This window comes from Nuphar pumila, chromosome 15 (assembly GCF_984573655.1).
Source record: "Nuphar pumila chromosome 15, dmNupPumi1.hap1.1, whole genome shotgun sequence".
In the NCBI taxonomy this organism is placed as follows: Eukaryota; Viridiplantae; Streptophyta; class Magnoliopsida; order Nymphaeales; family Nymphaeaceae; genus Nuphar; species Nuphar pumila.
The window spans coordinates 8,175,289-8,201,526 of NC_143263.1; the positions used below are offsets into that span (position 1 = coordinate 8,175,289).

A 26,238-nucleotide genomic window follows, 5' to 3' on the forward strand; every position below is an offset into this window, starting at 1 on the left:
AAAAAGCAAATTTTAATTTATCTTAAGCTTTTCCCTCACCAAAATCCGAAAGAGAAAAAAAGGAAAAGAGAAACTAACATGAACTTAGAAGTGAGCCAAGTGTTTACTATGAGCATATTAACATGGATCAAATAGGAGTGACAATGTATGCCAAATTTTTTGGTTACTTGTTATATATATATATATATATATATATATACAGTCGATCAAGCGAAACCATGCCATCAATATTGGCGAGAAATTGAATTTCTCGTGATTTTATTGCAATAAATTCAGAGAGCATGAAATTCATCTGACACCATGATAGTTTTACTTTTCATTTATTTCCAGTATAGTTTTACTTATCATTTATTTCCAGTATGTCATGAATTTAATGCGATTTTATAACTAGCTTTCCAAAAATTTTAAATAATTTTTCATATTTTCATTCTTTTATTCATAAACTCGACAAACTTCTCTTTCCAGTGGTACGGCTCCCAAGACCAGTCCCAAAAAAAAATGGCGTTGGGCCTTGCAATGAGATGGAAACACGGTTTCAGGAAAGACGGTCCCCAAAAAATATTTGTTTTTGGCAACTCATATCTCAACATCACATAACAAAATGATATTTTGGCAACACACTGAAACCGTGTTTCCATCTCATTGCAAGGCTCCCGAACATAACCTGAGAGCAGGGATGCACAACAAATCGAGCCGACTCTTGGGCTCAGCTTGAGATTGGCTTGGTAAAGCTTGGCTCAGGCTCGAGTCATCCTATAAATGAATCAAGCTTGAACTAAGCTTTGAAGCTTGGCCGAGCAAACGAGCCGAGCTTGATCGACCTACTGAGCTCGATAAGGCTCAGCTCTTATTTATATTTTATATAATATAAAATATATTAATTATAAAAATATCGTCTGCCCTATCCTCGTCCCTCTCTTTCCTTTAGCCCCGTCCCTCTCTCTTAGAAGCTCCATCTTCTCTCTCTCTGACCGAAAAACCCTGTCCTGGCCCCTCCAATGCATGCACCTCGCCCCTCAGTCAACCCTACCCCCCTTTGCTCTCGGGTTAGCTTGGTCGGTTGTGCAGCAGTGCGAAACACTGACTAGGGCTCAACCCAATTAAGCGATCGGCTCATTCAAGTTCACGACGAGCTTGAGCGGATCGCCTATACATATTTTTTTGGGCGGGTCTAAGTTGTACATGCCAAACTCAGCTCGAACCCTGCCCGTGTGCATCCCTCCACGAGAGAGAGAGAGAGAGAGTTTTACTTTTTTACTTGAATGTGGTCATGGAATAAGGTGCATATTTTTATTTACTCGTAAAGCAAGCCAATTTTTCACCCAACCCTTTTTTTGTTTGTCAACATTTACTTCTCTTTCCGGTTCGCAAAAGGACAGAATGGACTCTGGTTTTTATGGCGTCGTACGAAGTTCCTGCTTCTCTCGGAAATCCTAGCCGAGGCATCCAAGCAGACATCACCTAGTGCGCTCACGTTCGTCTGTTTGATCCAATAAACTCAAGCACGCAGATCACAATTGTACGGTCACATTTTAAAAATAAAACACAAAAAAAATCTGAAAAACCTATTTAGCACTGTTTCAATTAGCTTATTTCATTGTGCATAATATGCTGTTTTGTATTTTTCTTTTATTTTAGAGAGTAGGTGCTCGGGGAGCACTGTATCATTACTATATGTATATATACACCATAACTTATAGTGCTGCACCTGATTTGCATACATCCAAGATCCAAAAGCAAAAGCAAACCCTAGAATCATGTTTAACATATCCTGTTTACAATTTTTAAATTACCTTTATTTTTATGAATCAGGAGCCATTGTTTTTTTTTACCATTTCAAAACTTACATATGGCTGTGTATTAAACATGATAAAAACTTCTAATATAGTAAATAAACCAATCTAAACACACCCATGCAATTAGATCTAACATTTGGTGGCTAGGTCCATTTAAACAACAGTGCACCACCATATGTTATGAACTAAATCTAGGGTTTGCTCGAGTGCCTGCCTATGTGACATAGGCCAATCACATGTAAGGTTGGGAAACGAGATGAGCAGCTCGTCGTTCGGCTCGGCTTGACTCAACCCAAAAATTGAGTTAAACAAGTTGAGCTACGAGCCAACTCATTTAGGAGTGAGCTCAATAGCAAGTGGTTGAGATAGATGCACAACATTCATAAGATTTTCATCATTTCATTCGTGTACATCACTTCAGACTTTCACTTGATATTTAACTATGCATTCTTCAAATTGTTTAACTTCACAAACATTGTTAATTCATGTAGCTTTACTAGCAACTAAGTAAATGTTACACTTATATAACATTGACTGAACATTATTGTCTTCCAAGAGATGTATCCATGTATCTTCACTATCTATTTTTAGAATGCACTTATACTGGAAGACAATTAACTCTTCTATATATCTAGTTTTATAAAACATTAATGCTACAAATTTCTTATAGTTATTGTTTTTAGAGACCATTATAGATTTTCAAAGGGGTTGCTTAGTGCTACAATAATTTACAAATATCATTTCAGCCTTCACTGTAATTGCATATACCAACCACACAATGTATCACTGAGTTAACAACTTTGAAAACCAATAATCTATAATAAACCACAATACATCACACAACCAACCTCTATTCAATGCTTGTGCATACTTAACCCTAACCCCAATCTCCCAGAGATAAATATTGATAAAATCATCAAATATTGACAAGTAACATAAAAAAAACAAGTAACTATATGCATATTTATATAGGACAAAACAAAAAAATTGAAAAAAATTATAGGCAATGTTTTTTCACACCGAAAAAACCAAAAAAGTACTGATGAATCGTCGTTTATGAAGGATTTTTGCAAAGTCACTACCCACTAGAATATTTGCTTGAATGTTGTCAAAATGTCGCCGAAAGAATTGGGGACCACAAGAATGCCATGTGTTGTAAAAATAGGGCATCCGGATAAAAAAAGGAATGAAAAATGAAGCATCATTTATATGAGACAAAATTTTGCAATATAGGTGTGATCCTAATAAGAAATTTCGCAATATCAGACTTTCATAAATTTTCATAATTTCACAATACTCCATGCGATACTCGTCTGTAATTTTGCAATTATCGAACTTTCATAAATTTTATAATTTTCACAATACTTCATGCGATACTCGTCACGAGTTTTGTAAATTGTATGAAATTTCACAATCTTTTTTGGAATTTCTCAAGCTTAGATGTGATTTTGTTGATGAGTTTCGTGGGTGTATTACTTTAGTGTCATAACGTGCAAAAATTGAAAATTCACACCTACGAAGGGTAAAAGCGATAAAAAAAATTAAGGACTGCGATATTGTCTATTTGACACATTTGGCAAATTGTGGGGCATTTTCAAAAACACATTATTTTGTCATATAGTACATTCATTTTCTGTTTTTCTTTTTTATATTTACACAAAAAAACCCCAACCAAGATCAAAGACCTAACCACGCTGGATATGCCTATCGTACTTACGATCACTGTCATGGCAGTGCAAAACTCCGTGGGCTTACCCCAAACTTAAAATTTTGTTTTAGCAATCTTGCATTCAAATCAAAATCCCAATTCAAGTCCAACAAGATCCAACTCAATTATGTATAAATATAGATCCAAGCTACCCCTAATCAGATTCAAATTCAATAGAGACTCTATTCATCTGAGTCCAATTAAGTCGTATCAGACTATATATTGGACCCAGATCCAACTTGAATCCAACCTGTTTACATCACTGAGCATGTGTCTCAATTTTGGGTTAAGGTGATTATTGTGAATCGAGCATGCATTGTATAGAAGGACTATTTTCCTCTTCATATTTTACTGTGGTTCATAAAATCAAGCACTTTGCAAACTAAGCAATGAACAAAAGTTTTTTTTTTTGAAAGGCAAGCCGGGATTAGGCAGAACCCTTGGGTTTTGAACCTGCAACATCCCAACACAAGATGACGTGCATTAGCTGCTCCTACCAGACAAGTGGAGCCCCTGATGGTAAGTAATGAACAAAAGTCATTACTCCAAATACTAATTCTTAGAAAATTTAAGAGCTTGTTTGGAATCTCGGTGGGATGGGCATTTATGCATTTGGTGATCCCAAGGGTCTACCTTGGTAGTTCTGTTTGGAATTTCAGCGCTAAGCTAGGCGTTTATGCATTTGAGATGAGAAGTGAGGCCCTTTCTCCTTTGTATTTACACTAAATCATGGATTAGGTGGTTACAGGATTTAGCAGGTGCCACTTCTTCAAATGCATTAACTCCATAAACGCCCATCTCAACTACACATTTCAAACAGGCCCTAAAAGAAAAAAATGTAAGGGTTGTCCTTGAATGATTTGGCAATGCCACAAGGGTGTGGAGTTGCTGAGGCCCTTGAAAATGGATCCCATCATTTGAAATAGGATGGGTTTCATCATACATTCAATCCTAGGAGATCTCTTGGTCAGAATATAATATAGCAAGATATTCATGACATGTAAGGATTGCATCTCATGTGATTTGAAATCATGTGGCTCACAATAAGAGGTCCCGATTTGAATTCCACTGCCGCATGTTATCACATTTGCTTTCACGTGAGAGATGGACAAGATTGCTCCGAGAGAGAATGATTATCATTTGGGGCCCAGCAACCGGCACACTAAGAGCTTCTTGTGTTGGGACGTTGAAAGTTCAAAACCAAACGGTACGTTGTATAACTGGTGGGGTCTACCTAATCACAGCTTGCTTATAAAATAATAATAATAATAATAATAATAACGTGCCTCCCAGTATCTTGTCCAATGGTTTTACTGCTAATGAAAATCTGTTTAGACAAAGCCGTATCTTCTCTTTATTCATGGTTAAGATGAATACAAAATGGCATGATTTAAAGAACTGGTGTTGATAAATGCATTAGTCAGTTCCAACACATGGTAAATGAATAAGAGCAATCTCAGTAACGGCATGTCTGGTTATATCACAAAGATACAGGTCCTCAGCTTTCTCTGTAAATAAAAAAACACTGTTTTCACCTATTTATTTTGCAAACTTTAGATGTCATTTATTTAGGGCATCAATAGCTTAGAGAAACGCGTGGGGACCAATCTAAGAGACGCATAGTCCAACCATAGTATTTAATTTGAATAGCCTCAAGGAGTTTGGTGTAGTGTAAGGTGGGGCCCTTGGCTCCTAAACGGGTGGTGAGGGTTCCATTCTCATGGATGTCAGGGCAAGAGGATTATGTAATTTGCTTGTTTGGAAGCAAACACGCCCGAGGAGCAAGGGGTGGGCCACGAATTACACCATACGGCAGGCTTAACCAACAAGACCAAGTCTCTGATCCAGAGGGTGGTTTCTCCGCTCCTCATGAAAAAATAAAGTAATAAACCATAGTATTTTGAATGTTGTTCATTGCATGGATGAACTGCATCTGTCAGAGGTTTTTTTATTTATAACCCAAAGAAACTGCACCCCAACGTTTTTTCTTAGGGATATGAAAACAATTTATTTAATTCCATGTAAACAGCAGCAGTACATAGCTCAGGTCATAGAGAAATTGACCTTCAGGAAATGAAAAAGGTGTGGCTGGTGATAATAATGCAATATTCATCAGCATCCACGATCTAAGGGCAGAGTAACAACATCCCACGAGGCAAGGTTCATTCTAAGCTTATCACTCGTTCCGGACCAAAGGAACTGTCTCAGCATCTTAGAAATCCACGAAGAAGAATGTAAATGAAATAGCATGGAGCAGGGCCGGCTGGCATCTTTGAGATTTGAGGCCACCACCTAGGGCCTCTTATTTTGGAGGGGCCTCCAAAATTTTGAAATGTTTATAATAAAAGTTTCATATCAGAACAAAAATAACCTGTAAAATACTCATTTATCTCATTCAAAATGTTTATATTATTTGTTGTTGTTATAATTAATATACGTGACTTGTTTCTTAATCATGTAATAAAAAACTAAAAAAAAGTCTTGAAAGGTAATAGTTTCATATAGCATGACAAACTTTTTCTCTTTTTTACTTTATGTGCCCTAGCTTGCATATCAGAACAAAAATAAAAGCTTCATTACTCACTTCTTGCTTCCCTCTTCACATGGACCTAAATGACCTTCACTTTTTGCTTCCTCTTCCTACATAAATTTTTTTAATTTTTTATTCTACTTTCCTTTTGATAACCTTGGTATAAGCTATTGAAATATAATGTCCTTTGATATCAACATTGTGTTTTCTTTCAAGTGTCATGGCCATGTATTTTTGTCTTGGCAGTCAAGGTATTGTATTTACTTGTGACATGCACAACTGTTTAAGATTATGGTTTAGGCATGAAAGGTGGTAGCTATGTCTATATGATATGAATATAAGGTTACTTGAAGAATAATTTCCTTGAGAAACTAATGTATGCTGGAATGTTTGCCAACTATTGGTAGGAGAGGAATTGAGACCAATTCTAAGTCATCCATCTTTTGATTTTCTTTATTATAGAAAAATATTGCTTCAGTTAGAAGGTTCATGATTAGACTAAGAATTGTTTTCTTTAAATAAACATGGAACAAGAAACAGACTATCCATTTTGTTAGACATCTCCATTGAACTAGATGAAAAGCGTGAACGATGTTCTGCAAAAGATACATATTTAGAAATCGTAGTCTCAGTTACTGAATCATAATAATTGTGTCCTTTCTGTCCCTTAGGATATTTAATAAAAAAAACACATCTCTCATGCTTTGGTGTTAAAATGAAAGAAGTGCTACCAGACAATTGCAATGAGGAATAATCTGATTGATAGCCAGAGTCTTTGGTATGGTTGTTCAAGCCGAAACATTGTAGGGAAAATAATTAACCAATAATACCGCCATGTGATTTTTTTTTTAGAGTAATGCCACCATATGAATTTGTTCGTTCCAAAAATGTTGGGAACACAAAGGAATGCTTAAGTGGTTCCAAATTTATGTCTATTCTTAATTTTGTCACTCCCATCTTGTTTTGGAGTCTAAGGCCAAGATTTTTTATGCACATGCAACTCCCTTCTTTATAAAACAAATATTAGAACTCCCTTTTTATAAAACAAAATTAGTAAATATGGAGGATATTAAGAATTTAAGAAAAAAAAGATGCAACCCCTTCAATAAATAATAGAATTTTTATGTACAATGAAAAAGAAAATTAGGGCCTCGTTTGGAGGCTTTGGCTAGGGACTAAACTTCGATTGAGCCGCCCCTGGCACTAAGAACGTGCTTAATCGTAGTGATACACCTAGGGAAGGAGAGGTATTTAGCTCTCCATGATTGCAACTTTGAGTTTATGTGCTCAATTACCGGCCTCCATAGAGAAGCAAGGATCCTTCTGCAGTGCTGCAGTAGACATAGGTAAGTAGATGGAACCGAACCAGCCAGGAAACCGAAGAAGACCCATACCCCCATCTAAGTCTCTGATCCAGTCCCAATCCAAAATCAGCATGGTCCATATCCAGCTTAAGAACCAAATGACTCAAGACTTATCTTCAATCAACCTCTATCCAGAAAGATAAAGTTGACAATCAGGCAAGAGAAGAAAGATAAGGTAGTTAAAGTCAAGAAATCGGTTAAGGAAATAAAATGTCCTTGTAATTCTTATGAGCAAAAAATGTGGCTTAATGATTTGGGGATCTAATGATTTGGAAAGATCTCCACCTTGATTGTAATCTCTAATATTAAAGGAACCTCCCTCTTACGAGTTTAGTAGAGAGAGTATGAGGATCATGGACATAGGCATTCCATCGTTCAAACCACGTTAAAAACCCTTTTTTTTATTTTCTTCCCTGTTTCCTTGCCAATCCTACGAAAGGAAAAATCATATCGCCTGGCAATGCTAAGATATTCTCAGGGATTTTGTGGCAATGGCTCTAAACAACATGACATATTCAAATTAATACATCGATAGTAGAGTGTTACATCATATGACACCAAAGGATGCAAATTTGTCCAGCGAAGACGAATATAGTGGCTCATATGGGATTGTGGTGGTAAATAACAATAGTCTACCTATATCAAGCATTGGTAATGTTTTCTCACCCTCTAAGCATGATTATTTGCTCTTAAAAAATGTGTTGCATGCGCCTAGCATTAAAAAAAATTGATATCAGTTTCTAAATTTGTCAAAGATCATAAATGTTTTTTTGAGTTCCACCCTCATGAATTTTACGTGAACGATGGTTAGAAAGGGAGAATAATCCAAAGTGGACCAATTAAGGCAGATATGTATGTATAGCCGATGCACATGCATAAGGACAATGCAAATCTAATGACATATTCAGCTGAAAATTTTTCTTCTTCTCAAGTTTGGCATGCTAGACTCGACCATCCAGGACATAAAACCTTATCTTTTTTGTAGCAAAATAACTATTTAAATTTTATGAATGATAATAACTATATTTTGTGTTCTATGTGCATGTTTGGAAAAATGCATAAGCTCCCTTTTGACAGATCTGAACATGTCTCTAGTGCTCCGCTAGAGATCATACATGTCGATCTTTTGGGGCCCGGAGCCTGTTCCATCAAGGGAAGGATATAAGTACTATTTTTTAATGATTGATGATTTTTCAAGTTTTCCTAGCTGTTTCCTCTAGTTAAGAAACCAGATGCTTTCAATTGTTTTCAAAATTTTTAAAAATATAGTGAAAAAGCAAGTTTGATACTCCGTCCAATTTTTTCACAATGATAAGGAGAAGAATTCAGCAATAAGGACTTTGACACGTTCCTAAATCACCGTGGTATTTGAAGACCATATGTACGACAGGCTGTCCGGACAAGACCATATGTACGACAGGCTGAACCAGCACAGATAGGTCTTTGATCTTCAAAATATAGAAGAAAAAAGCCACATGCCCTGAAGATAAACTTATGTGGCGTATCAAATTCGGTATGTAAAACATATTTAGTGGGTGGGATTTACCTAAAAGAAACTGTACCAACTCACTGTGGCAAATATATTTCCAAATCAGTCACCTTAGAGCATGAGTTAATTTTATCATATCGACTGGACCATAATCACACCCTCCAGTTGACTTTTATTTTTAAAACTTCGTAATTTCCTGGATGAGCTCCCATCGTGCGTAATGCTGCTTTCGTGCATCACTGTTCCCTAGTCTTGCACAGTTCACACACTTTTACTTTTCCTTTTTTTTTTCTTTTACTTGTTTTATAACTCCATCACTATACACATAGAACAACCAATTTAATTATTTGTTTATTTTCCATAAGAAGCAAGTGACAACTAACAATCAATTTACGTTAGAGATGGGGTCAGATCAGAGTGTACTCTCCCATGTTGCCGTCACCGGTACCCAACTTGTGGAGGCCCACCTTATTTTTCAACTTTCAAACCTTCTAAATCTTTCTTCTTCTGTTCCAGCTCATTTATTTCTAAAACCAATCTTAAGTTTTATTATTTAATTCTCTTGATTTTTATCATATTCTATTATATATATATATATATAAAAGTTATAAAATTTACATTATATACATTACCTAATATAAACTATATAATATATACATATACACACATATTGGCTTGCCAACTTGTGGTGGCCCACCTTGTCCAGGCGAGAGTCACCGGTACCCTCTTAGGCTACGGCAAGGGCCACGCCAACTTTGAATCGTGTTGCAGGACGAGTCAGGCTCGGACCCAGCCCTCGTCCTGGAACTAGCCATGCCCACGAGCTCAGTTGTGAAGGATATGGCCTCTGGGCTAGAGAGGCTTGCCCTGGAGTTCGAGACGGGCCCCAGGAAGGCCCTGTTTGGCGAGCCCTTCTGGATGTACTGCAACAGGCGCAAGGCTGTGTACACTGTATCCAGGGAGTGCGGTGAGGGTGAGCTGAAGGTGCTGGGCTTGCTGCGTGCTGTGTCTGTTGGGGCTGGGGTGCTGCCCGGCTTGGTTTGTGAGGGTGGCGAGCTCATGTATATGAGGGCTAGGTTCGAGAGGGTGGTTGGTAGCTGCTACTCGGAGGCCTTCTACATGATGAACCCTGATCGGGGTGGTGGCCCTGAGTTGAGCATTTTTCTCATTAGAATATGATTATTTTAAAAAAAAAATTTTTGTCTAATTAATAGTAAATTTCTCTTTGTTCTTCTGTACAATCATGGGTCTAATGGTTTTTTTTTTTAAAAGCAAACTGGGGTTAGGCAGACCCTAATACCATTGGGATTTGAACTTGCAACGTCCCAACACAAGGTGACGTACACTTGCTGCTCCTACCAGACAAGCGGAGACCCGTTGGTTTAATGAGGGTTTTATGGTGGCTGATGTAAATTAAGGATGGGATTTTTTTTTGCCTGGGAAAACCGCATCCGGGATTAAAACGTCAGGGTCAGGACCTTCAACCCCTCATTGCCCTGTTTTGATGTTAGCAGTGTAAAATTCTATGAGTATTTCTTCCTGTCCACCAGGGAGAAGTTTCAGTTGACTTCGATTATGCATCAAGAGGCATGCATCTTGGGTATTGAACTCGTGGCGTCCTTCAACTTTGAATGCCTTAAGCTGATCAAACTAACAAGGTGTAAAGAGCTCTTGTGGGCATTTGAGGGTTTGCTTGTTCTTTTTTTTTGTTAGCGAGTGGTGATTTTGTTTGTAGTTTAGTAGTTTTGTTGTGTTCTGCTGTGTGTGGATGTTGGGGGAGAAAGGACAAGGTCTGAAGAGGGCTAAAGGGTTATTGGTGTTCTAGAGAAGTTCTTTGTTTGTATGTGTAAGATGGATTTCTCCATATACAAAAAGATTGGGATGCTGTTTTGTAATATAATATATGATACAGGCATCAATCAGTATGCTTATATTCATTTTCTTCTTGAAATATAAAATTATAAAAATTGTAGATTTTTGGTTTGGTTGTTGTGTACTTCTGTTTCCTTTTTCTTCATTGGATTTTGGATTGTCTATTGTGGGATTGCAGTATCTGGTACAGAGGTTGGATGAAATTGCACCCCCTTTTTTCATTTTTGTTATTTGTTAAATGGTTGTTACTATGATAACCCAGAATACTTGTTTTGAATCATTGGGTAGTGAATAGCTTTGTATTTCCTGTAACTAGAAGAAATATGCAGAGAATCCAAGAATTTTTGCAGTCTTGACTCATGTTTGATAAAGGCAATGGGAAAACTATAATTTCCTTGGTCCATTCACTAATTAGTATGGAACTCAACAGTCAAATGCACTCTCAAAACAAGGTATGCTCTGCAAAGCAGATTGACATGCTTGTGATAAAAAAACTTAATTTTTTTAGGAGATGGGATCAAGTCATAATGCCATTAGAGCAGTTATGAATGTTAGGGAACTAGGCTTCTAACTACCGATGGATTGAAAAAATCAAAACTCCAAAAAAACAAAAGAAAACAATCATACACGAAAAATAAAAATTTTGCGTAAGAATTACCTAAGTTGGCAATCACACTGAGCATTTTTCTTTATTGATTGAGATACAATATAAGAACCAGATTGTCTCCTTCAAATAAAAAGGGTACAGAGAGTCTACCATTGTCATTGAATATAACAAAGAGTCTAAGGTAAAATTACATAACTAACTTTTAAAATAAACTGCATATAGACTAACGCCTTCAGACCTTCACCTTATGAGTAGAGGCCGCAACAGCTCACTTATCACTAAGTTGGATATGTGAAAATTACGGATTTATATCAAGCTCCACGCTCCTCCAAACACTGGATGTCATTGATCTCAAGTTATAAGCTGTACAAATAAAATGCCCATCACTCAAATATACCTACTCAATTTTCCAATATTGTTAATGTTTTGGATGGACAACATAAGAATTATTTAAAATGAACGGCTCACAATGAGAATATTCACTGTTTTGATGGGTGCCGTTCAATTTTAGGATGAACAACATCCAAGCGCCTCCGATTGTGAGGTGCCTCTACGTGATCCTCTCTCATATTTAGGTGGGCACTACTGATATAATGTGTCTGTTCTTGACAGCCTATTTATTATGGACTACACATCTTGAGAATCTAAGGGTCCATATAATTTGAGCTTTTCTTTATGTGATGTAGATCCCACCAAGGATTAGGGTGCCGGCTTCCTAGATAGGTGGTTGCAGTGTGGGTCCAACCATCCATTAAGACGAACCTGTTGGACCAATTTGTCAAGCACAAAGCCAACCAAAACCTATAGGGCTTCTCGATGGGAATGGACCCACAAGCTGATCATCGTAGACCCAGGTCCACCCTACTTGACAAATTGACATAAAACTCATGTCATGAGAGATCAGATCGGACCCAGTAGGGATCCACCTGAAAAAACACAAGCCATGCAGGTTAGCGTTATGATCTCAGAGGGGAATATATATATATATATATATATATATATATATATATATATATATATATATATATATATATATATATATATATATATATAGACACACACACACGTAGGTATTTGCCATATGTGCTTGATAGGTTTTTAAGGTCCTTTTTTTTTCATTTTTAAATTTTGATCATAAAGATGTGATCTATGTAATTGGTTTTATAGGGATCAGCTCTTGAAATGTTAGCTTCCGACACATGGGTGGGTTTTTATAAGGTTAAAAAATCAACGGTCCAAAATCTTTATAAATTTTTGAGAATCCAAATATCATTTTTTTCATCGAAAACACATAACCCAGGTATGGATTCCTCGTAAATCGACCATGCCCAACACATTTATGGGATCGAAACTGCAAAAAATATACTGGAAGAGCAGAAAAACCCATCAAACATGCATCACAAGCACCTAATTGTTCAACCACCTATTCTCTACTCTCTCTCTCTCTCTCTCTCTCTCTCTCTCTCTCTACACACACACACACACACACAGGCGGGAGTAACGTCAAACACCAAAAAATTAGACAAAGGGTTGGACGTGCAATCACACACCAACTGTAGAGATTAAGTGTCTTTAGCAAGTGGTCATTGACCACCGCTAAAGACTTTGGCAGAAGGAAAGTCTTTAGCGACAATCGTGACCACAACAAAAGACCTCTGTAGTGCAAAAAAATTAGCACTGTTGATCACACGAGATGGGTGTTCGACGATGCACACATATATATGTAGGCAACGGGGCCGTCCAACCAAAGGAAGGTCCAAAATCTATAACCAATGACGATTAGACAACTACCCTTCTTAGCATCTTATGGATTATACTTCATATATTTGTTCTTTATAATTTATTTAGTAAGAAATATGCTTTACACAAAGACTTTACAGTAAGCATGTTTTTCAAAAAGTGAAAAATTTGATAACTCAATGCATTTAAAACTTTACAATACATGTGAGCCGTCGGTTTTTTAGCAATTTCAAAAACACATCTAAACATCTTGCTCACTAAATGAATGATAAAAATCCAATATGTAAAGTTTGATCAACTAAAAACTCAATTGTAAGATAAAGAACGCCGTTGGATGGTCTCTCTCTCTCTCTCTCTCTCTCTATATATATATATATATATATATATATATATATATATATATATATATATATAAAGGGATGCAAACATGATAAATGAAATATGCTAATAAAACATGTTAAATAAGGTTTTCAGGTTTTTGCATTTTTTTTTAAATCGGGTCATACATATGTGATCTAGATACTTGATTTTACAGGAATCAGATTCTGACTGGTGAGTTTTTATAAGGTTCAAAAAATCAATGGTAAAAAATCTTTATAAATATAAATTTTGACATCCAAAACACATGATCTGGGTATCGTTTCTTAACAAATCGACCATGCTGAACACATCTATGGGTCTGAATCACGAAAAAAAAAGAAACATCAGGAAAGTTGGATAATCCATTTAGCATGTTTGCATCTCTAGAGAGAGAGAATTTGGTCCTCCTGAGCAACCTTATAAGACCTCACTTGGCATGTGCAAGAATGGACTAAAGCTGGTGTTTTTGTACATTACACTTTGAATGCAACCTTTGCACTTTATTTAGGGAAAAACAGGCACTAAATCGACAAACTATTTTATGTTTAGACAAGACTTTATAAAACATATGAAAAAAAAATATCTGGAGCTCATATTTCATCAATACTTAAAAAGCGTCATTTTTTTCTTATTAAAATAATTTAATCCACAGTATGTTTTCTATTGTGTTGCATATTTGGATTAGGTGCAATCGCATTGCACAAACTGCATGTGCCGCTGCATCTGACTAGCATCCATTTGCTGTCGGGCCCCACAGCTCACAGGCTGTGTCAGAAAAATTAACGGTGATCAGATGCAGCGGCTCATGCATTTTGTACATTGCGATTGCACCTGATACAGTAAAAAAAAAATTAATGGCAGCTATTAGTTGTCTTCAAAAGACATAATGCTTAAACACAAAACTGTCAACAAAAATCTTTTCCAGGAACCCAACTGTTATTATATTAATTCCAACATTAACTATGCAAGGGCTTGATTCTAAATACCAGCCCAATAAAAAACAATTACTGTTACAAAATAATGACGATGGTGGTGATGGTGATTATGACTACAATACTAAGCTATTAACAATATGTTACAAGAAACCTAATCAACCAAATAATGCAAAATCTATTGGACTCTTAAGGGCATGTTTGGTATGTTCTTAATCATGACCAATTCATGACCTTTGCTTCATGAATTCCCTGGTTTCTACTTCCTGATATGTTGGTGTTCATAAGATTTTACTCAATGTTGCAACATGCAGCCGAGCTCTAGTGAGAACTTCTGTGAATCTTATGGGATCAACCTTAACATTTTGCTTGTCCATATAGACTCTCTTAGTCTCCAACCATCCTTTACTAGTGACCGACTCGGGTCGAACCAGAACTGGATCACTGCGATTGTACTCATTAGACAAAGAACTCTCCTCGACACCGACTCGGTACTCAAAATACTTCAGACCCATTTTCCTAGCAGGCTCATCATAGTATGTCTCTGCAGCCCAGTCCAAACCCAATGGTACAATCTGTATGAAAACCGAACCGGGTTGCATGAATAAAATATGGGTCAACGCTGCACCATGAACCCCCACCAACACCTGGGAAGAATGCAAGACCCTGTAAACCTCACCTAAGTCTGAGTTCCTCTTCGGACACAGAATCTCGACATCGAATCCCACATCTTTCTCAGCGATGCTCACGATTTCCTTCAGGTTCAACAAGACCCTCGATTTTTTCCGAGTCAGTATTGTGAGTCTCGGCCGAGACACGCTCTGTCCCGGTTTTTTCCTGTACGGGCTAAATGCCTGTGCCAGGACTGCTTGGAAGTCATGTATGCTCTTCCTTGACTTGATCAAGCCTGGGTTTATGGTCAATTCATCGTGAATTCTCAGCCCTAAGATCAATTCGGGGAAGCAATGTGTTCGTTTATCTTTACTGAAATTGATGATCTGGTGCTTCGTGAGCCGTTGGATCACGGGGCTGTATTTCTTCATCCACCAATCATGGTACTCGAGAATTACAAAAACTACATTGCCTTTGAACCTCTCACTGGTTATGTACAGAGGGATCAACCCATCATTGAATTCATGGTACACATTTCCAGTGTACCCACCGGTTGAGAAGACAACGGCTGGGATTTTGTGCTTGACATGGCAAGAAGAACGGTGGCGATTGCGCGTAATTGGGACCGGGATTAACTTGATCTCATCAATGGTTTCAGTTAATTTTTTCTCCCATTTTCTAGTGTAAGGCCTTATTTTCTCCTCATTGAGTATCGTGCTTCCGGAGTGATAGAGATGAACGGTAGATGATCGAGGAGATGTACGGATGTCACCCTTCATGTAACAAACATCACTTCTGTAATCCGAACGATCGCAGCAGAGAAAACCATCCTTTTTTGAATCTTGAGTACCTAAATTTTTTTTGGATGGAAGCATGTAAATATGTGACACAAATGATGACAATACAAATAAATATAAAGTGTTTGAGAAAATTTTATTTAGTGGCCAACCTTTGGTCCCTAATTTCAAAACTAAGACTCACTTTTATGAATTTCCTTATATGGGCTGTAGGTTTCTTGAAAACTTTCAAATAGGAGACCTCAAATCCATGTTCATCGTGTAAATTGAGGTTTCTGAATTTTGTAACATGATAACAGTAGGTCTCTGTTTGGCAGTTTCTGAAAAATCAGAAGCACATATCAGGAAATTCATAAATGTGAGGCCCATTTTGGAATTAGAGGCAAAAGGACTATATAAAATATGTCCTGATCTGCTCTTGACATACTAGAATTCTACCATCAGACATCAAATGGCCCAAAACAGCTAGGACGCTACCGGGCATTAGAGCATGTATTATTTATTTATTTATTTTAGATAGGCGTATTAGAGCCTGTATACCATGTTGAGTTCCTGCCAACCCAAACCATAAGCATTATAGAGCATTTTGATAATAAAAATAATAACAATAATAATAATAATGCTAATGGTGATGTTAAAAGTTTTTGTCATGCAATTCTAAATGATCTCAGCTGCTGAAATTTCTAATCTTTTCTTTTAACCTTTATTTTGGGGCTTTAAAGTCAGCTCTGAAGAGTTATTGCATGCCAATCTTAGAATACCCTTTTAGTAATGTGGAGTGGTAATTTGAATCTAAAGAACCTAGTCATGCCCATAGAGATGATGTGTTCTAAGTTTTTAACCACTTCAATTCCCTATGGGGTTTCCTAGCAATGAGAAAATTCCTAGAATTTTCTTATATATAAGCTTCAAAAGTAAACTCTAACCATTGGATCAAGTTTAGCAGAATCTATTTATTATTTTTATGTGTTAAAGTTGACTCAAATATGATGTTATATACCATTTTTTAAACCACCCTTGTTTCTAAGAATTGTGAACAGTCAAAACTAAAATCATTTGGTGTATTAAACATGGTAAAACCTTCTCATATACTAAATAAATTATGCTAAACACATCTGTACGGTTAGATTTACCATTTGGTTGCTAGATCTATGCAAACAAGAGTGTACCAACGTAAGCTACCAAGATACAAAACCACCATATATATATATATATATATATATATATATATATATATATATATATATATATATATATATATATATATATATATATATATATATATATATATATATATATATATATATATATATATCGAGAGAGAGAGAGAGAGAGAGAGAGAGAGTTCCTGGAATTCTAAATCAATTTCAGGTGGTTTAAATCTCAAAATATTTTCTATTATCACTCACCATCTATGATAGAAGAACAATATGTGGTCTGAGGAAGTTTGGCCTCTGAGCTAGCTTTCATGGGTTTTTCTTTGACAGGCATGTGGGTCTTGAGTGAACCCATCTGCTCCCTTCTTCCTGCAATGGTATGGAAGAAAACAAATTAATGGGAAAACAGGTGCTGATTTATTGAATAGAATCCATAATAACATAAACTCCTAGTTTGCATGGGGAAGGGTGAAGAGCTGCTTGGCAGGACATCCAGCATGGCAGTTTTTTCGACCAGTTGCCATCGGTTTTCTGGTGTAATAAACGAAAAAAGAAGAAAAGGTATGGCAGTATATAGAGAGAAGAATACCCAAGTCTGCATGGGGAAGGGTGAAGAGTTGCAGGATTGAGAAGGCAGCACAAGATATGATGATGAGAATGAAAATGGAACGAGCAGCTCTGTGCAGTTTGCCTTTGTGAAAGGATGGTGGGATGACCTTTGGTTTCTTCCATCCTCTCGGAAGAATTCTCCCCAAATGAACCATTCCTACAACAGTAAGGGGGAAGGAAGCTAAAGCCTGGAATATATATTATGCAAAGGTTGACATGTAACCCTAAAGAAGACTCATGGGCAATATGCTCATACATGACCTATACGGAAAGCAAACTCCCAACAAATTCAGTTGTTGAGTACTTTCATTACATATATATTGTGAAACACCTATGGAGAGAGAAAGAGTGAGTTTCTTGAGATTTTTTAATTCCCATTTGTGGGTCAATCAGGGCCTGCTTCATGGAATTTACTAAATAAACTACAATAGGGTGGTGTGTGAAATGTCATGCTTTATTCCCAGGCAAGGAGGGCATTTTCATAATCTAGTACATGTTTTAGGGGGCACCATGCACGGTTTTTGACATGCAGAACGTTCAGCGTGTTGAATGAATTTGGCTGCTTCAATTTTCAACCACTCTTTTTAACAAAATTTATGTGTATTCAGATAATAATTCCTCTTAGTTAATGTCAAAATCATTATTAGTTGTCAGTCATAAACAAGTAGGCAATTTGCATCATACATGCAACCAATTGGATGCGCTTCCTTGAACCCTCTCTTCACACTCTGCATTTTCATTGGAAATTAGAATTTTAATAATTATGACGCCACCCTCTCTCTCTCTCTCTCTAGATATATACTTTTCTTATCTAATCAGCAAAGGGGTGTACGCCCACACAAGAGGCTCTGCTTTTTATTCTTTTCAGCAATCAACATCTTTACAGCACGTAGGAGTTGACTGCATAATAAAAAATGATCAAATCGTATATATCAGCAGGATGGCGTACACACTCGGATTATCTCGTCATTCAAGTAATGTTCAAGCATGAATAGAGATATTATATGAGTTAAGGGAATTCAAACTACTCGCACCAATGATGATCTGTGTATTAGTACAGTTCCTTTTTGGTCAAATAAACTAGTTAAGGTAGACAGTTATACATTTTGTTATCACGTCTTCCCAACCATTTGTGTAAAAACGAAGGAATTGTTTCATCATAATGGCACGTTTTACCTAGAAGCGTTAAGATTTTTTTTTATGTTTTTTTGATAAGCAAACTGAGGTTAGGCCGACCCCAGCAGTACAAATTTACAAATGACAATATTACATCAAAAAATGCCTCCCTCTACCTGAGGATGCCAGTCGGGAAGGTGGTCCTTCCAAGTTTTTTTTTACACTCCCGATCTGGCCAAAACAGTTAGGTCTTTGGTCATATTGTTTTTATGACCCTGGGACTTGCAAAACTAAATCTGTCCAAATTATAAAAAAAAAATCTGAAAGTGTTCGTACATTACAGCTCTTACAACTTTAAAAAAAGATAAAAGAAAACAACAAATATATAGAAATTAAAATAATCCAAACTTATAAAATACATAAAATAATTTAAATAAGCATTGATATAAGCAAACCAAACTTACCACGAGCTTAAGTAGCCCTCTCTTCACAGACATTGAGCGTGGGAGAGCATAGACAACACTTCGACTAGGTTTGAGTTTCAAAAAGAAGTATGTTGGGTGATCTAGACCCTACACTAAGCCATAAAAGAATTTCTTGAGAGTTTAATTTTAGATCATTTCAATAAGGACAATGGCTCTCGTATTTATAAGTTTTGAAGTGGATATGGATATGTTACATATCAGAGATTTGGAACAAGATCTATGCTTGAAATCAAAATAATTCAAACCTAGGGCTAAAATTTAATCTCAATAAGAGGATTAGGGGATAAAATTTGGTTTTAATAAATGTCATTAAGAGAGAAGACAACTTGGGTTGTAAAAAAAATGAACAAAAATAGGAGAGACACCAATTTTGAAGCTATCGATATGAATTGACGTTGAGAGAGTTAATGACAAATGAGTTACAATAAATGAGTTAGCGACAACTGAGTTATTGACACTTGAGTTAACAACACAACAAAGAGTTAACGACAAATGATTTGTTGTTATATTTTTACCCAAGAGTGATAGTGACAATTCATGAAAGTAATAATGATAAATGATTTATCGTTATTAAAATTGAACAAAAACAAATCCAACAGGTTAACTTGTTTCAATTATAACTTCCTATCCAGATATCAGTTTGAGGTAATTTTTATTGCCTTGAAAAGCTAACATCCTCAACTTTTTAATTAAAGAACGAGATTCGATGGATTTGAAGGACAAAAAATTGTTCAAAGTAGAACTTACTTAAAAACAAGTTTTTAACCCCAAAAAGTAGGTTTTTTACTAAATAAGTCACCTTATTTTTGTTATAACTTTTCACTTCAATGTTGTATCAACCTAATTTTTGGCTCGTTGAAAAGATGAAAACCTTTAGTTTAATAGTTATTTTGAACAAAAGCCTTGAGGATGTTATTTTGAAGGCCAAAAAAGTAGTTGAAATTTGTAAAACCTTAAAATATACCAAAAATATTGGATTTTGGTGCGCGACTCATGATATGAAATAACTTGGTCAAAATTTGCATGTCTACAACTTAATTTAATTCTCCTAAACAAGAAAGAATTAGGATCCGAATTTTGGTTGGTTGGTTAAGGAATTTTACAAGTCTAGGTAGGTGGGGTCTAAGAGAAAAATTATGAGAAAGGATATTTTCTAGATATCACAACATATCCAGATTTGGGTTTAGGAGAGGTTTAAGCTTGGAGTGTAAAACCCATAAAATTTTAATGCTTTATCAAATCAATAAAAGAGTTCTTATTCAATTTTCAGAGCTCAAATTTTGATATACATATGTTGAAGAAAATGAAATGTTTCAAATATTTTTATACTCGAATAAAATTAAAGGTTCAAAGAATTCAACCATAAATTGAATCCCATAATGGTTGGATTTAATGTTTGGATCTGAATCCCTGGTAGATCCAGAATCCATTACAGAAGTGGTTTGGATCTGATCCAATCACCTTGAATTTGGTGTTTGAATAATGAATCTTGGACATATTCGAAATCCATTCAAAAATTGGATTTGAATCATAGCCAATCCAAATTAAATGCAATCCAATTGGGATCCAAAATCAAATAGGAAACCAAAATCAAAATTTTGATTAGGATATCAAGAAATTAAATATAATTTTTATTTATGAATAAAGGATAAGGAGGTTCAACCTTAGTGGGACCCACCTACCTTAGAGGGTGGGGTTGATTCCCCTTCTTTCTCTATTTATGGGAAATAAAACCTAAATTAATACAAAACAAAAAGGAAAATAGGTAATAAAGAAAGAAACTAAGTAAGAAAAAAATTAATGTGGGTAAGTGAGGGTTGCCCCTCCCTAGTGGCCCCCTCGTACTTAATTTATTGGCAAAGTCTATTTTGAAAAAAGTAAAAATACAAAAAAGAAAGAAAATTTGTGGATTGACCTTCCTTTTTTCTCTATATGAAAATGAATACAAAGAAAAAAAAAGATGAGAAAAGATAAACAAATAGGAAAGAAGAGGATTTTTTTTTAAGGAAGACGTACCTTTGAGTGAGGGCACCAAATGGCAAGAAGAGGGGGTGTGCCCCTCATCTTTCCATAATTGGTGTGAGGATCGCCTCACGCGCCCAACCCTCTCAATTCCTTTCTATCTCTCTCCCTCTTTCTCTCTCTAATTCTCTCTCACATAGTTTTATGTGAGAGACTCCATTGGAGGAGTTACACAGTTTGGTGTTCGTGAAAGGTGCACATGTGTAAGCCATGCTAGTGCCCATGGACAAGATTTTTGGTTTCTCGATCTTCAACAAGGTTGGGGTTCTTGAACCACAGTTCGTAAATGACAGACCAATATGTAAGGCCATGTTGGACGTACATCCCTATGTGCATTGATCCATCGTGACTGGTGAGATCGATGGCACAATGGTGGTGAAATGAATCATACTATTATGGATACGATGAAACATATTTTTTATGTAAGATCTGCCCACTTAGTATGATTGTTCAAAAGAAAATTAAGTATTGATGGGTGTTTCATCACGATTTTTATAGATACACATCGAGTCATTCATTTCTTTGATGTTTCATGATTTTAATAATGCTATTCATGAATTTTTTTGGTCAAACTATAACCAATTTCTATGAGCAATAATTTTAACTGAATGAGGTTCCGAAGTTGGATTCTAGATCTAAATATTTGTGATTATTATTTAATGAGTTATGATGTATGTTAGTCATGAGATCTTTTCGTGTGTATTGATCTTTAATCAAAATCTTTGTATCTTGTCTATACATGACTGACATTACATGTAATCGATTTCCCATCAATATGATTCCTATTTTTTTGTGTCACAAAATAGCGATTATACATATTTGCTTTCGAGCTCCATGTGTTCTCAAAATCTGATTTATCCATGACTGTTAATAGGGTAACAAATCTAATAGGATGAGAATTAAGATTTGAATACGAGGTCTATGCATGATTGTATTATTTTGAACATTGATTCTAATTTAGTTCTTGATTCAAATGATGTCTAAAGATAGATTTCTTAATTTCAAATTCACATATATATATATATATATATATATATATATATACACACACACACACTAGCAGGGACTGATCAAAGTCCGTTGGAATCCAACTAGCCTGATTCTTAAATGGACAAGTAATACCTGTATCAGGCCGGTTCACACACATACCCAGCAAAGGGTCCTCATGCGCATCGATCCACACACACACAAATATATATATATATATATATATATATATATATATATATATATATATATATATATATATATATATATATATATATATATTCTGCCAGTTCGGTGCTTTATGGGTATGAACTGATATTGATTACTTCATACATTAAGATTGATATACGGGTTCAGTCTGTATCCCACTAGAGTATGCTCATGTATACACGCCTTAGTGTACGGGTATCAGGTTAGAACCTCTACCTTGAAAGTGTCGAACAGACTGAAATCGAAAACCGCAACCACCAAACCTGCTAGTCTTAGGCTCACACTAAACACCTCTTTTCAGATTGCGGTGATTCCTCCTTGTCCAGCTACCTCTCTACTTGAAGCTGACTTCTAACAACATGTTGGAAGAGAGAGATGGAAGGAGGGAGTTGAGAGAATAAGGGAGAGGAGAATAGGAAAGAGGGAAAAGAGCAATAGAAGAAAAGAGGGGGAGCGTGAACTCCTTCCCTATTTATATATTTTTTTTATTTCCCGAAGACTTTCCATTTTCTAATTCCAAATCCAGCTCAAAAAGTTTTCCAAAACCCTTTTAATTATCTTCCTTAGTTTTCCTTGATTATATACATATATATATAATGTATTTTTTTTGTATAGATTAAACCTTATATTACCTAGGATATACCATAACATACATACATCTATAATGGCTTGCCTCCTAAGAAGGTTCCAGCCATTGTCTATGTGGCCCACTAAGGTGGGACGTCCCACCCTATGGTGGCTTTTTTCCAAAATTTAGCTTAGATATTATCTAAGTTTAGTGTTAAAATAGGATAGTTTTAAAAAAAAATCCATTTAGGAAACCCTAAGGATTTTTCTTTGGTTTAGCTTAGGAAAATTTCTGATTTTAATTTCTTTCTTTTCTTCTCTGTTTTTGGAAATGTAAGAGATTCAATGTGTTGGACACACATAGGAAGACGTCCAGCCCGTTAGACTCCTACATTTCTATCAAACCTAGCATATTTTAGTTTTTCATTCCATTGCTTAATTAGGGTTAATTCTCATATGGGTTTCTCTCTTGGGTTTCAAATCCAATTGGGATCCAAACCCAATTAAGAAATCCAAATCAGCCCATGAACATATCTGAACTCAATTACCAAAACCCAAATCCAAATTAATCTTAAATTGCATTTAAAATTCTAAATGTAAATTAAGCTCAAATTAACTTTGAATCTAAATCAAATTTCAAATCCTACTTCAATAGTGATTCAATTTAACAAGTAAATTCAATTTTAATTTGACATTAAATAAAATCTTAATTTCACTCAAATTAAATATTAAAAAATTATATTTTAATTATTTATTAACTACAAAAAAATAGCAGATGTTACAGAGCATGCAATTATTGTTTTGCACTGAATTGTACTTTTTTCGCATATAACCACATTCCCAAATATGAAAGCATGTGTTTGATAATTTCTATAGTGTGGACATTTGCATGATTAATAAATGTGCAAAAACTCATAGTGGGTTCAATAGAACCTTGATAGTGCCATATGAGCACTTGAAATGTGTTTATGGGTTAAGCCAATACCATGTTGTGATTGTGTACCAAGTACACTTGTGTGATCGTCCATGAGTTGGGTTGGTGGTGGAATTGGACCAACGGGGTACTCCATGTATGCCTAGATAGTATTATTGAGTAAAGTGCATGAACATCCGATTTTGCACTAGGACTTATTTCCAGACCTCATCAGTGTTTTGACACCTCAAGTACATTAGATAGGTGATCATAATATACCATAAAATAATAAATTTATAACCATACTGGTGTAGTTGGTGTTCTTATCATAATGGTAGACACATTTTGTACCCTGATGCGATATATGGGTTCTCGAAACCCTAGTTGCCCAATGAGGCATGTACAACAATGTCATAAACACTAAATTAATAAGGTTGATGTCCATTTAGTTCTGGTGCTACCTTGGAGAGGGTAGATGGTACAAACTCTGGTGTGTTGGTGGTGTATGCCCAACGTGATACAAACGGCAATAGCTCGATGGTTCCTCGCCCTAGAGAGTTAGGGAACCCAGTCTACTTCTTCTGTCTAAGGTGGGTAGATCTTACAACTTCTGCAGAAGTCAGATACATCCTGAAATTTAAGCTTTTAGGAGAGTTTTATCGGTCATTATACCACCTATTTAGGAATTTGATTCATATAATTATTCGGGTTATTAAAACACTTAAGCATAATAAACTCCTGAATGATCTCATCTATCTCGACGTAGTCAAACTGCGGGTACCCATAAGAGGTTAATTATGGAAATTAACAATTAACTGTACAACTTTACATTTCTGAGTTACAATTATTTTTGAATCATGTGAATGCTCTCCGATTAGTTTTATAACATGAGCAAGGCATAATAAAATCCAGGTCCATTATATTAAGGGATTTGGGTGGATCCAAGCATTGCTACAAAGCCACATATTGAAGATCTGGTTTAAGATAAGAAAGACCCAAATTCAAGTTTTGAAGGCGAAGCAACTGTTGAGGACCTGATTCCTGCTATGAGACCGACCCTTAAGCTGTCACGTCAACATTTGCATCATCCTCAACTAAGTACTTCATTTGGTGTGGGGCATCACCTTATTTCACATTTGAGACCCAGATCCAATAAAGTGCCTAACAAATCAAATTCAGATTCAATGAAGTAGATTGATATGAACCCATATCCCCTCTAAAGGTTGGTTGGCCTTGTGGGACCCACTAGGGAGGTCAACCTCCCCTCTTCAAGAGGCCTTCAAGGCCCTTTAAAAGCATGGACCCTTGGGCTTCCCTCCTTTATGGCCTTGGAGCCCAAGTGGGTGCCCTTGTTGCATTAGCATCTATAAATGATATTTTAAGGTTTATATCGAATTTGACTTTGTTTAGTCAGATTTGGTAAGCTGAAACCATATCCGATTATAATTAAATGCATATGCAATTTTGTGTTTGTGCTAGCAAATCCGATAGATATGCAGATTTGATGCATATCCAATTTCGATTACATGTAAAAAAATGGATTTTAAATGAGCTTTTCACCATCCAAGTCAAAATTTGAATTAGTCCACGGGTGAAAGAGCAAAAATTCACTAGCAAGATGTGAGTGAATAAAATGGCAAGATAAAGAGCTCTCAAATCCCTAATCCCTAATACACCCGAAAATTCTCATACTCAACTCTCAAAGGAGGTGGCTATATATATGACGAAGGGCATAAAACTCTAGCCGGTATAACATGAAAAATTGCAAAATTAAACAAGTTCATATTTTCAGAGCCCTCGATTATGATTATGTGACTCTAATTGATCCAACTATCTTATTAAGTTCCTCAATTAGTTTTCTTTTGCTATTGAAAAGTTTTTATGCCATGTCTTCTAGGAACGAGTTAAGAAGTTCGGGTGTAGTGCAAAACCTAGAGAAGACAACTGTGGCATATTGGAATTGTGTGAGGATGAGTGTGTTGGTGAGCTTGGTAGGCAACCACCCAGCCTAACTACGGTTTGGGAGACAACTAGACCAACCAAACATGTAGGCTTGTTTTGTTCAAGCAAGATCCTCTAGAATTTGGACCATATCATCTCTTTTCCCTTGAGAATTGCCTAGTTCGCTAGGAAAGGGTTGGCTACGAATGTTGTCATCAATCTCCAACATTAGCAGGATCCTTCTTAGTGTTTTACAGACTATCTTCTATCCTTGAACACCACTCAGCACCCATGCATCCTTTCAACACACGAGTTGTCTACATTTGTGAGCCTCAAGAAGAGATAGTTCATATTGTCGGTGGTGGGTTCGATAAGAGATAGTGATTAGGTTTGATCCAAACACTATGAACCACACTTTCTCATT

General features: G+C 36.0%; 1 protein-coding gene, 1 long non-coding RNA gene and 1 pseudogene across 2 annotated transcripts; 1 reads left to right on the forward strand and 2 right to left on the reverse strand.

Moving 5' to 3' along the window:
• The first annotated feature begins 9,288 nt into the window (after positions 1-9,288).
• On the forward strand, positions 9,289-10,066 carry LOC149814367 (protein MIZU-KUSSEI 1-like). The gene is made up of 2 exons (XM_089989946.1): positions 9,289-9,306; positions 9,659-10,066. Exons 1-2 carry the CDS (start codon positions 9,289-9,291, stop codon positions 10,064-10,066), a joined length of 426 nt encoding a protein of 141 aa, XP_089846072.1.
• A 4,613-nt stretch (positions 10,067-14,679) lies between these two features.
• On the reverse strand, positions 14,680-15,441 carry LOC149814368 (xylan glycosyltransferase MUCI21 pseudogene; annotated as a pseudogene).
• A 183-nt stretch (positions 15,442-15,624) lies between these two features.
• Positions 15,625-17,727, reverse strand: LOC149814369 (uncharacterized). The gene is made up of 3 exons (XR_016428059.1): positions 17,554-17,727; positions 17,217-17,333; positions 15,625-15,860 (listed from the first exon to the last, which is right to left on the reverse strand). It is a non-coding gene; the product is annotated as an uncharacterized LOC149814369 (long non-coding RNA).
• Between the last annotated feature and the right edge of the window lie 8,511 nt (positions 17,728-26,238).